Source organism: Telopea speciosissima, chromosome 9, assembly GCF_018873765.1.
Source record: "Telopea speciosissima isolate NSW1024214 ecotype Mountain lineage chromosome 9, Tspe_v1, whole genome shotgun sequence".
NCBI lineage: Eukaryota > Viridiplantae > Streptophyta > Magnoliopsida > Proteales > Proteaceae > Telopea > Telopea speciosissima.
The window spans coordinates 10787739-10800982 of NC_057924.1; the positions used below are offsets into that span (position 1 = coordinate 10787739).

General features: G+C 38.5%; 2 protein-coding genes across 2 annotated transcripts; one reads left to right on the plus strand and one right to left on the minus strand.

The window, feature by feature from the left end:
• Positions 1-687: 687 nt before the first annotated feature.
• LOC122641090 (formimidoyltransferase-cyclodeaminase-like) lies at positions 688-4304 on the plus strand. The gene is made up of 3 exons (XM_043834408.1): positions 688-754; positions 2253-2670; positions 3710-4304. Exons 1-3 carry the CDS (start codon positions 731-733, stop codon positions 4231-4233), a joined length of 966 nt encoding a protein of 321 aa, XP_043690343.1. The 5' UTR covers positions 688-730; the 3' UTR covers positions 4234-4304.
• A 1084-nt stretch (positions 4305-5388) lies between these two features.
• Positions 5389-12746, minus strand: LOC122641089 (beta-glucuronosyltransferase GlcAT14B-like). Its single transcript, XM_043834407.1, has 4 exons — positions 11683-12746; positions 7300-7375; positions 7082-7197; positions 5389-6019 (listed from the first exon to the last, which is right to left on the minus strand). The coding sequence occupies exons 1-4, from the start codon at positions 12296-12298 to the stop codon at positions 5463-5465; spliced, it is 1365 nt and encodes a 454-aa protein (XP_043690342.1). The 5' UTR covers positions 12299-12746; the 3' UTR covers positions 5389-5462.
• Positions 12747-13244: the final 498 nt, after the last annotated feature.

Here is a 13244-nt window from a genome sequence, read left to right on the forward strand (position 1 = left end):
CATGGGAGTGCTGGCGTAGGCCACACTCCCGGACATAGATCTTTTTCCCTTTATTTATTTAAGGTTCACTCTTGATCTATATATATTATATAACAAATAGAAACAAAAGAATTTATTTATTAGTTTAAATAAGAGGAAAAAAGATCAGGATAAGGATATTCTAATGTGGCTTGGACTGACCAATAGAAGCATATGTGTATGGACAAGTAGATAGATGGTCATTGATCTTGAAAATTAAAAGCAGATAATGTTGTGGGCTTCTATCATGTGGGGTTTTAATTGATTTAAGTTCAACTCAGACAAGAAGAATCAAATGAAGTTCTAAGAAGTTGCCATACAAGTAAAACCTCTTTTTTTTTTTGTTTATTTATAATGTGAGTTTGGGTTATAATTAAGTGGTGCTTAAATCTCTAGTTGAAGTATTAATATTGATCAAGGGAACAACAATTTTTCTTTTGGTCTGCTCAAGTACATCTTCATATACTATATTATAAACTCTTTGGAAATAATTTTTTTTAGAGGGTTTGCTGCCCTCAATAATTGAGTTATGACATGTTTAATCTGTGGGATCTTTGTTTTTATGTGTAACTCAGTAGTGACATGTGACAAATAGTGTCAATATAGATCAGGACTTTATTATATATGTGGTCTTGAACTCTTGTCTCAGTTGCAGACTGTAGAAGTGGATTTCCAAAACAGAGGCAAATAGAGACAGAGGATCAGAGGATTAATGGATTTCAATCTAAGTAGCAAGGTAAGGGCTCAGGGCTCAAACCCTTTACCCCCCCCCCCCCCCCCACCTCTCCCCCAACATACTGTTTTAGATTTTAATTTTCTTTAAAAGAAAATAGTTTTACTGTTCCTTAAGAAAACTGGGTTTGCTGCAATGAAGAGGAAAGTTGAGTGACAAAATATTGTCTAGAGAGACAGAGTGAGAGAAAATCAGTTTATGGTGGTACAATAATGCATATAAGAAACCATTTGAGGGGGGGGGGGGGGGTGGGGAGCTCAGCCCTCAGATCCCAATTCTCTTTAGATTTCATTTTCTTTAAAGAAAATAGTGTATTAGTGTTCCTTGTGAAAACTGGTTTTGCTGCAATGGAGAGGAAAGTTAGAAGGACAATATATTATCTAGAGAGAGAGAGAGAGGGAGTCAGTTTAGGGAGGTAGAATGCTGCATATAAGAAATCATTTGAGCGGGGGGGGGGGGGAGCTCAGCCCTCATATCCCAATTCTCTCTTCATCATTCCTCTGTTTGTTTTTGTTTTTGTTTTTTTTTTTTTATGAAAATAAAAACTAATATATTAAAGCAAAAGAAAAATCTATACATCATATATAAAGGGGGGAAAATGTGTCTTGTTACTAATAGTATACAGGGCTAGAGATCGCAATGCTTTTGTCCATTGGTTGTGCTGGTGGGAGATATTTACAGTTGAGAAGTTCGATGTTAGTTCAGCTAGTTCAAAAAAACTTGAAGGTAAATTCCAAGATATGCACATATTTCCTTGAGGGTTCAAAATCCTACTTAGACTATGATTTGTAATCCAAATTTCCTTAAAGATAGATTCCATCCTTGAGCGCTAATTTCCACCCTTGCAAGATTCCTGTCAACTCAGCCTCTGTTGTGTCGGTTGTACACGAAATTCCTCTAGATGTTAAAACACTTTGGCCATCTAACAAAAAGCTATAAGCCCATCCTGTTAGTCCCTTTGATGGTTCAAAAAGGCCTGCACAGCATAGAACAAGGAATTGAACCTCATTGTTAGAGAAATGGTGAAAAACTGGAGTGTATTGTGTGTTCAAATTTTGATCTAAAGATGTTGAAACAAAGTTCGATTCCTCTTTTGTTTTTGGTCTTCAGTGTTATTAACTGATATTAAGGTAAAAAGGGATTAAAATCCTCTGCAATTCCTTCATCTTGCGGTGCCTTGCAGTTTGGATCTAAGAATTGGAAGATGCTTTATCCAACGATGCGAGCTCGATTAACCCAGTTTTTTTTTTCCTTTCTTCTCAAACTTGGCGCCGTTGAATGTCGCATCTTCCACATGTCCAGCTCTCAGGCCTGAACTGCTCAAGGCACTGTAGAGGATTTTTTTTTTTCATTTTTTCCACCTTCCGTGTGGATCCACAACAATATCTACAACCATAAAGAAGAGGAACATGAGTTCATGATCAAAATTCAAAAACTACAATGTTATAAGCTATATTCTGATATCTCTGTCTTTTGTTGAATTGGCTGAGCAATGAACCAGAAACAAGATATGAAGAAAACGATGAAGCAATCAATGCTGCTGTGTTGCAAGCTTTTCATCTCAGAATCCCGAAACATTGCAGCATTGGAATCGGTGGAACGAGCCGCTCGACTCAACCCTGAAATAGTGATTGTGAACAAATTTGAAGATCGAGCTTACAACCGGGTCAGGTACACGCTTGTATCGTATGTGACTCACGATAACACAGGAAATGCCGTCTATAGCCCACTGCAACAGACAGTGATTGCGATGGTGGAAGCAGCTTACGAAGCCATAAACCTTGAGCTCCACTCAGGTGCGCACCCTCGGATTGGCGTGGTTGACCATATCTCCTTCCATCCTCTTGCTCGTGCTTCCTTGGACGAAGCTTCTTGGCTCGCTAAACTCGTCGCTTCCGATCTCGGCAACAGATTACAAGGTCACAATTCATCCAATTCTTCTTCTTTGCTGGAACTTATAAAACCGGTTTAATCTAAGAAACCGAATCGAATCATCTAATTCGGAATCGATAAACTATTTACTAATTGGTTCAAAGAGAATGCTACTCGGTTTCCTGCTGCGTGCAGCTCCATCCAGAGTTGAGATACAGGGCCGTGCAAAATGACCGCCACACCCCCCTATGAGCCTCTAGGAATTTTTGCCTTTTCATAGGGGTGCAGTGGTCATTTAGCACAGCTCTGTGTCTGGGTGCAGGGGCCACATGCTGCACGTGACCAGTTAGCATTTTTTCTCCCAATCATTTATTAATGATTCGATTAGATCTAGTTAGGGGTTGGTTTTGATCTGGGTTGAATCGACTTCTGTGTGGCAAGGGTGGAATCCGAAACTGAACCAATAAGTAAAGCTTTGGTTTTGTTCCATTTGGTTTCAGGTTTTAATGGGTTTGTTATTAGGTTGGTTTCGATCCAGTTTAGGTTTGGTTTGGCGTATGTATTCAAAATTATGGAACAAAAATACGCCTTTGAATGAGTTTTAGGCTGATATCAGGTTTTTAGAGGGTTATATCGGTTTGGTTTCAGATGTGCAATACTCAGCTCAAAATCAATCCAATAAGGATCAATTCGATTTGGTTTGGACCGGTTCATCGATTCGAACTATGTTTTTATTTCTTAAATTATAATTTGGGCATAAATGCAGAATCCTCCAACAGAATCAGATTTCTTTATTGGGATTCAAAATAGATTCTATCCTAAATGCGTCCAGAATTGTTGATTCGAATTGGCAATGACTCTGAAACCGTTTAAAAATCATTTAATCAAAACCATTTAGTAATTGGTTTGGTTTCGATTTAGGATATTGGAACCATTTAATAAATGGTTCAGTTCTGTTGAATCGAATTGAAACCAAACTGATTACCGAACCAAACCGGTTTAACACCCTTAACTCAAATATGGATTCACTGTTTTATGTAGTCATGGTCTTAATTGGTTTCTCCTTCTGAATTCTGATACTTGCAGTACCTGTATTTCTGTATGAAGCTGCACACCCAACCGGGAAAGCCCTTGACACCGTCCGGCGTGAGCTCGGGTACTACCGGCCAAATTCCATGGGCCAATGGGTCGGGTGGGCATTACCAGAAATCCTCCCAGAAATGCCAGACATGGGTCCATCTCAAGTTTCTCCAGCCAGAGGTGTTGCCGTGATCGGCGCAAGCCCTTGGTTTGCAACATACAATGTTCCAGTCATGTCTACAGATTTGTGTACTGCAAGAAAAATTGCTCGGATGGTGAGTGAGAGAGGGGGAGGTCTTCCAACGGTTCAAACACTTGGTCTGGTTCATGGAGAGGAGTCGACCGAGATAGCCTGCATCCTCTTGGACCCGAACCGGGTTGGAGCTGATCGGGTTCAGAGTCAAGTGGAGATTCTGGCTGCCCAAGAAGGATTGGATGTGGAGAATGGCTATTTCACTGATTTCTCACCAGAGATGAGTGTTGAGACTTATATGAGATTAGTGAATGGTGATGAAGTCAACACGGTTTGATGAAATGATCTAAACTATTTCGTTCCTGGTTGAGTGGCTATTTGAAATTTGAAATTTACAAACGAGAAACATTCATCTGCTCTATAAGATCCTAAAGACATGGATTCTCACTCAGATGAGAAGTTTTTGTTAGGAATTAATAATGCAGCAGAAGCAAAAGAAAAACGAAAAGAAATCACACACATGGAATACAGTGATTTTACATGATTCACCCAAGATGGATTACATTGACGGTAGAGCGATAAATCAGAGCTTCCACTATTTTGGTGAAGAAATTACAAATCCTCACACACATCTTAATTCCCTGAAAGCACAAAACATATTGAAAAAAATTCCTCCGTTCTTGGGGGAAGAGTGAACAGTACTTCTTTCATCAACAGCAATATTGATCTGACTTTGAGCTTCAAGAGAGGTTCAAGGAAACAGCAACAGAGGCCAATTCCAGCTGAAACCCGATTCAGATTCGGCTGGAAATTGGCCAAAGAGGACCTGAACCCTAAAAAACAAGTCAAATTGGCCTGAATCAAGATCCATCTCGGCTGAATGGGATGATTGGATTCCAATTCCTCAAATGAAGGCTTTGAGGAAGATGGGATTACAATATGACAAACCCCATGCGAATTTTTATTGATATTGCGGAGCCCGATACCAATACAGCACCGTTAAGGATCGGCCGATATGACCAAAATGTAGACTTTTTTAGCCGAAAAGTGACTTTCTGATCTCAAATCAGAGTATCACACCAACACTATTCAACTGATACATATCAATATCAGCTGAGACTTAATAAGAACCGATACGGGTACCGATAACGCTAACTACAACCATGAATCCAACTCGTACTCATGACACCAGATTAGTGGAAAGAATTCTTCAATCTACCGGGGTTGGCAATCGTATAATCATCACCTCCAATTCACGGGCACCTGCAATTCCTCTAATAGGGGGGAGTGGACCCCACCTTGGGTAGTGTTTTCGGGCAAAGGATCGGGTGGTCATTTCCGCCCCCCATGTGAGGAATTGGAGGAATTGGAGGGGATAACGATTCCAATCTCAACTCTCAACTCACCCATTTCCCACTCCTGACCAGAATCTACCTTTTAATTTTACCTCCGATCTGAACATATACTGAATGGATCCCTCTACACTAACCTGTAAACAGATGATGATTACAACTTTGGTGTCCCATTCTGATATTTTACATCAATTATTTACATTCTATTTATGCTTTAATGTACAGTTAGGTTGGTTTGTTCTACCCTCAATGAACACCCTTTTTTGTGAAGATCATCTGCCAACAGCTTTTGCAACAGCTCTTGCAACAGCTCTTGCAACCTCTCAGCACCTGGACCAGGTCTAAAAACTGAGTCATTGCCTCTCAGGAAGCAAGGATTGGCCCCACCATCAGAGCTCCCAATGCACCATGCGCCGTGAGCAAACTGACCCTCAGGCCGACCTAGAAGTTCCTGATCAATCTTGTCCAAGACTGGGTCATCCTTCGCAAATTTCCTAGCAAATGCAGCCCCACTTCTTACCATGTTGTTGAAATCCTTCGCAGTTAAGTAGCGAGGATGCTGCTTCGGAGGATTATCCCAAGCAATGTAGTGAAGGTCATGATTCACAGCAGTGTTCCAAAATTGTTCAGTGTTGCAGATTACAGTGTGGAAGTAGCTTTCAGGGGAGGAGATAAAATTCGTGAAATACATTAGGACCGTCCGGGGAAGGTTGTCCCATCCCCAGATGCAAAATTCAAGAAATGAACGTGTAAGCATAACCCATGCTGAACCTGGAAAGAAAATTTGTCGAAATTAAATAAAGCACTCTCATAATCTCAATGGAGATAATATAGAACACTAGCTCTGTTTGGTTGCAAGGAAAATTAAAAGGGACGGAAATGAAATTGTCAAACCTAAAAAAGAAACCTTTGTAATCATTACCCCACTACAGTCCCAAAATGTTAATATCACTAACTCTAAATCATTCCATATTTAGTTATTAAAATTCACTTTTTGTATGCATCAAAAGTTACTAAATATACAATTTTAGGGACTCTGAAGAATAACAGCTATATCTTCTTTCGTCAGTGGATGATAGTACCACAGCAATCAGTACTATCCAAGAAGGGACAGTTGATTAGCATACTGTGAGCCGTGAGTTATTGACAGCTAAATAGTATAATTTGATACTTAAGAATTTAGATACATCGATAAAGTTATATGGCCATGCTACTTAACAACTGCTTTTTTCAAAACCATCATGCAGGGAGAATGGGAGAAGACTTCAATTAGGAGCATACTTACACCAATCATTTTTCTGTCCTCCTAAGAGATGCCTTAGGTACAGAACCCTAGATGTAGGATCCACTCTCAAGGTCGGGACTTAAATCTAAGTCCAAGCATGAAAGGTACCCAGCAAACTGAGTAGCAACTTTTATTATTAGAACTAATTTGATATGGAAATTGGGATGGAAAAACATCAAGACAGATTAGTTTGACTTAAGACAATCCAAGTAGCACACTTCACAATCAAAGCTGAAATAATATTCATTTTGGGAATTAGATTTACTGCCACATATATGAAAATGAGAATGAACAGTCAGTAAGGTTTTAGTTGTTTATATGTAAGTAGATGAAGATATGGACTTTGAACTAAAGTCTATGGCCAAAATTTTTTTTTTAATACTACAAACTTGAGAAGGTGGCATCTTTATACTGTTTGCTTCACAGAAATTTCAACAGACCATTTAGTGAACCATCATCATGTCAATTTACTATATTATTGTATGTGAAAAATATCCTGTAATCAAGGAGAAAATGGGACAATATGATAATATATAAATATAATTCACCTGTGAATAACTTAAATGATGTTGGAAGTGACCGACGTTGGCTAGTCCAAAAAACATCGAACTTCTTTGATAAGTAAAGACCCGGATCAATGATTATTGGTTTTACTCTGTGCTTCCTGCACAAGTTCATAAGATTGATATGTAGGGTGCCTTTTGACAGAAGTTGACAAGGAGCAATTATTTTGAAGGGGACATTTTTTTGATCCATGTCTACTTACAGTTTCCACCCAACTATCTCTGTATGTTCTATGAAGTTGAGATCCCTTGACAAATTAGAGAAAACATGAAGCAAATCTGCACAAAATAAGAAGACAAGATTTCTCACATACAAGCATATTAGACGTAAATAATTCACCCATCAAATGATGATACAATAGCACAGGAGTACATAATAGGGAATCAATAGAATGAAGATGATGAACAAAGGATTTTAATGAAAGTATGCCAACTTACAATGAATATTTCCAGTATGCAAATAACCAACAGTAGAGCAAAGTTTCAATAGAATTATGAAAGAATTAGTGAAACCAATACACTAAGTACAAAAACACCAAAGAGGAGACAATCCATGGCAGTCGCATCAGGGAGAGAGAATACCCCCTGTACAACAGAAAGAAAATCAAGAGAGGATTCAAGACCTTCAATGAGGGATACATAATCTAAAAATATACAAGGGAAAAATCGTATTCCAGATCCAAGTGGGCATAAGCACACCTCAGGCCTCAAACTGTCCTAAATGGCAATTGATAGCCTCATTATTCTTTTTTGGTGAATGTAGCCTCATTATTCAAGACATCCAAAATAATACCTTCCCACAAATAGCTTATTTCAGAACCAGTATGTTCTGTAAGAGAGAGGCTTTTACTTTTAATTTAATATAATGCCAGCGCAACTTGATTTGTGCCTTCATGCAAATTTCACTACAATATATATTTCCCTCAAACTAGTATCTGTTTTTTTTATCCCATGTCCAGTGGGGTGGGTGGGAAATGTCAATCAATGGAGCATATATTCAGGATTTTTGATAGTTCAAGATCTCTTTAGCTACTAAACACTGTAAGTTCCAGTAAACCATTAGCCCATCATATCTATCTACTTCACCTCCATGTTATTACTTGAACTATCACTTCAATTTTTGTTAGTTCAAGATCTCTTTAGCTACTAAACACTGTAAGTTCCAGTAATTAGCCCAACATATCTACCTACTTCACCTCCATGTTATTACAAAATTGAACTTGAATATATCACAGCAAACCCAAACCCAGTCAGATAGGCTGCACAGTAATGTCATTATGACATAAACAACAGTAAACAGTTCTTAATGATTTGGCAAGGATTGCTACCTTGATAGAGATCAAGATTTGTCTTTACATGGCAAAGAATGACATCGAGCAGATGATAGCAATAGAAGGGGATCCCAGTAGTCCCACAGTGCAGTGTATGACCATTTTCCACCCGGCACCCCCAATCCCCGACCCCACTCTTTCAATGAGAAGAAATTGCATGTCAGGGTGAAGGGAAACAATACAGTTGACAGTTTAGTCATTGGAATGGTTTTCAGTGCTTCCAGAGTATGCTCACATATCCCAGCTGTTTATCTTAGGTTAGGTAACAAGCTTCTATCAATTAAAGAAACTTAATATGAACTGGAAGAAACATGTGACAATCAAAGTGCAATTTGTAGATGAGTTCCAAAAAAAAAGGTGCAAATTGTAAATTGATACAATTAAAATAATATCCAGCCCCAAGACTGCAGGACAGTTGGATGTCTTGAATGACACTATAAAATCTAGGGATGACAACTGGGTGGGGTGTGACAAATGCCGGACCTAACCCATTTGAAACATTGCTCAACCTCACCCTGTGAAACATGCAAGGGGCCTATGGATTCTACCAGGCAATTGGCCCCCCACCCCAAAACCTGGACCCAACCCTGTTCCAATCTTAGTCGTACAAGACCCAACCAATAGGAGGCAGGCAAGGCCCCTATTCAACCTGCCCCATTGCCATATGGCCCATACCTTATTAATCTCAATAATATTTTCTTTCCTACTCAGTTGTTCACTAACTTGAAGAAGAATTTTATCACAAAAATAAAAGAAAGCCAAAGACAAATTGCCATATTAATGATTATCCTTATTTTTCCGAGGTATCAAACTCATCAACAATTAACAGCATTTTAAGGTCTCTAGTAATGCCTCTATCGCCAACCAAGAACATAATAGTGACCAAGTCTGCCTCCACAATGCCAGGGACTGCAGTCACCTCAGCATCATTAAAATCCTTAACAGTATTGAGAGAAATATTAAGAGTTGAGTCCACTACAACATGAAACCAATAGAATTTTATGGCAACTGGCAATCTACATTTGCTTTCAAATCACCTTCAAACACACTCAAAATTATTTCAAAAGCATGGTATAAATAGCTAATTTTCAACATGATATCTCAAACTACAGATCTACAATAACCACAACATTCCCCAAAGCAGAATAGCTCATAAGTAGGGTGGACCACCAGGACAGCTATACCCACAACTTGAAGGACTTATCCCTTGTGAACGGAAGCATTTGGAATTTCAATTCTATATTGAAAACAAGCAAAAGAATAATTCTGACCAATTGTAGAGCTCTACCAGACCTATCACTTGATGTAGAATTCTTTAAAAATCAGAGATCTACAACTAAAGGAAACCCAGCTAACTTTTATTTGAAAACTACAAGCAAGAAAAGAGAAAGAACTGCAGGGTTTGATGATCAGATCTAAGAAACAGATTGGGGATCAATCTATTAAATTGCAGAACTTCAGATTTGTAGTTCAGATATAAAAAACAAACCAACAAGAAATAGTTAGCATTCTGAAACCAATATTCAATATATAGGAGAAGAAATCAAGGAGTTAAGTAGAAAAATTACAGGAAAATATCAAAATTAGAGAATAAGAAGAACGGAGAAGAAGAGAGGATCAATCTCACTTGATAAGTAATCAATCAGGAGAAGAAGGAGATCAGATATTGAATATCAGTCCCGTATGCACAACTCAACAGGTCCAAAATTCTTTACTCAAATCATGTTTAATTGATGGTGGGGTGTGTACACATATATAAGGACTTTGGAAATTCCTAACTAGACTCACAATTGTACTCCTAATTACTCTCACACACTGAAACCAAGAAACAGACGTTCCTCGAGCAGAAAGTTGGCGTATGAAAGGGGGGTGAGCCTATGTAACATGTAGCCAAAGCCATGAAAACCCCTGCATAAACAGGAACCCAATGCTGTTGATTTGATGAGGCTACCACATCACAAACATAATTTACCAGTAAAGCTTTATAACCACGAAGTCCTGAACGTACGGATTCGTTGTCTCAAATTTCTTTCTACCAATCCCTTCCCCACCCACCCCCCCCCCAAAAAAAAAAAGAGAAAGAAAAACACTACAATAGGAACAATTAAGTAGAAACTTTCCATGCCAACAAAAGTATAATCATCAAAGAAGATCTGAAGCCAACTGAATCCCCTTGAACAGCTTGAGGATTCCAGAAAAGACAGCAAAGTAATACAGAAACGAAGAACATCCTCCATAGAATTCTGTAAATGGATAGTCGAAAAATCCCTATTTGATTCGTGTTCGTATCCTGGCATTAGGTGAATCCGTAATCAAAAAAAAATCAGTTTCGAAACTATTTTTCGAAAGCTATAGTCTTCCTTTGTAATCTCTTTTATTATTATTATTATTATTAATAGAGAGCTTGATGATCTCATTGATCATTCAAGCCATTCACGAAATTCTTGTTTTGTTAACACTATCCAAATCCGTTCGAAAGCTAATTGGATGCGAGATATCGATAGTGTCATTACATCCCTAGATTCTCCATTTGTCGCCTGCACAGATTATAATCTTGTCCATAGGTACCAGGTATGATCCAATAGAAGGTAGTGGACAAAGGCTGGCACAGTAAACCTATGCTCAAGCACTATTCCACAAACAAGAAGATGGTGGATGAATTCCTAAGGAAAAGTACCCTTCTTTTATTGAGTCAACCTCACCAGCCCAAGCATCAATTAAACAATTCAAGCACTCACTTGAAGGTGGTGGACAAGTCCAAGAATCAACTAACCAAAAACCAAGATGGGTGATGCCGGCCTAAGGGAAATGTGCTTTCTTCTATGAAGTCATTCAAAAGATTGTCCTATTCAAGCCATGGAAAGAGAGCAAACACCATCCAGCCAAATCATTTCTCCCAAAATTTAATAAGTGGGTAAGACCCTAAACTATCCTTCTCTAGCAGAAGGACTACATTATCCTCAAACTTCAGCCTTTAACATAATTGAATGTCAGGATACATCTACTTTACAGATTTGAGTTGAATTTATCAAATAAGTGCTAAAGAATTGTGGCATCTTTAAATGAAAGCAACCAACTTGAACAATTTTGGAGAAAAAAATGGTGCAAGAGGAAAGTTTATGATCCAAAGCACTTTATTTTCCTATTAAGCCCCAACATGAACCTCCCAGTACCAATCACAAAACAAAAAGATGACAATTAAAGTAGCTAAATCTACCAGAATTCCACTACCAAATATACAGAAGGAATACTAACCGTCTTGTGTGACCAGAGGATAATCCGAAGCACTGAGGTTTATAAACCAGTCCCAGTCTGCGCTTTCCTTCAACAGAATAGCTACTGCTTGGAGGGTAGATGCGATCATTGTAGGACCTTTGTAGGTCACCAAATTGGATTTAGCCATTACCCGGACATTCTCCACCTGGTGAAACATTGGGTCACTCTTAATCGAAGTTGCCAGATCTATCCTTTCACGGGGAGGAGCCTCAAGATCCAAGTGCAAAATATATTGATTCCTGGGATGATACACGGCCAGCAACGTCCTCCTCATCCTCTGAGCATCACCCTTTGTCCCAGAAATCAGATAAGCTATCCTTGGTGCTTCCACTCTCGAATCAACAGGTGGGTCCAAAGAGCTGTTTAAATCCGATTCCACAAAATACTCACTGGAATCCTCCATTTGTGCAAGTGAAATGAAGTCAAAAGAGAGTGGATCGGCAGCATAGGGAGACGAGAAAAGCCCGAACGCAGCAGCTAAAAACAGAATAACGGAAACGAGCAAGCTCGCGAAAAATGGAAATTTCCATCTTCTATCACTGAACAACCTTACTGAGTGAGAATTGGCATTTTTCCTCATAGTTGCTCGAATCATGCCAGGTTAGATTTAGAAATGGTCGTTTCTTACGTTTCCAACTTCCAATACACAACCCTAATCTTACGAAGCAACAGAGAAGCTCGAGAGAAGAATGAGAAAACCAAAGAGAAGCAAGAAGCTTCGGTAACAGCACCAAAGCCGTCTTTTTCGTGGAAAGAATAGCATTTAAGCCAAAGACCAAGTTTTCTTTCAGGAATAAACATAAGTTTTGACTAAATCCCATACACTTGAGTGCAAACACGAAAACATCACTAAACTAATACGTATTCACACCAATCTAAACTGAAACGGAAAAAATCAAAAAAGTAGTCTTTGGATTCTCCTCAAAGATCTGATAACGTAAAAACAATGGAAGAAACAAAGCTTGGACGATACCAAATAAACCCAGTCTACGCCAGTAGAACGCTTGGATTGCAAGGTTCAGAATCAGATTGACTTGGAAGAACGCCAAAGCAGGTGCATCTGGAATAAAAAAGAAGAAACTTTAACTATTTTAAAGTCAAACAAATACCTTTGATTCGAGTTTGAGATCAAACAATGAAGAAAAGAGTTAAACAGAAAACGATATGGATAGAAAATTTCGATTTTTTTTCTAAATGCAAGAAGAAACAATGTTCCTCGGTGTTTGATAGATGGAACTGAATGATCTTCTCTTCTTCTACTTCTTCTTCCAGATCTGAGATCTTAAGCTGAGCTTGGTTCAAAAGAAAGAAAAGCTAGGGCCCATGAGAACAGAGCTTTCAAATGAAGCCGGGAGAGGAAAATAGACTGAAAAGAGTGAGAGAGTTTTAAATAAAGGGAGAAGAAAGGGTAACAGAGATTTACCATAAATAAATAAAGGGAATTAATCAATTAATAATAATAATTTACTAAAAGAAGAAAGGCAATTGTGATTGATTTATGTTGCATGAAGCCATGAAAGGAATGGAATTTGTTTGGTTGC

Coding starts and splice junctions, on each gene's coding strand:
- LOC122641090 (XM_043834408.1), top strand. CDS start 731: ATGGATTTCAATCTAAGTAGCAAG. Junction 755..2,252: donor ATTTCAATCTAAGTAGCAAG/GTAAGGGCTCAG, acceptor GCAATGAACCAG/AAACAAGATATGAAGAAAAC. Junction 2,671..3,709: donor TCTCGGCAACAGATTACAAG/GTCACAATTCAT, acceptor TGATACTTGCAG/TACCTGTATTTCTGTATGAA.
- LOC122641089 (XM_043834407.1), bottom strand. CDS start 12,298: ATGATTCGAGCAACTATGAGGAAAAATGCCAATTCTCACTCAGTAAGG. Junction 7,198..7,299: donor GAGATAGTTGGGTGGAAACT/GTAAGTAGACAT, acceptor GAACTTGTGCAG/GAAGCACAGAGTAAAACCAA. Junction 6,020..7,081: donor ATCATTTAAGTTATTCACAG/GTGAATTATATT, acceptor TTTTCTTTCCAG/GTTCAGCATGGGTTATGCTT.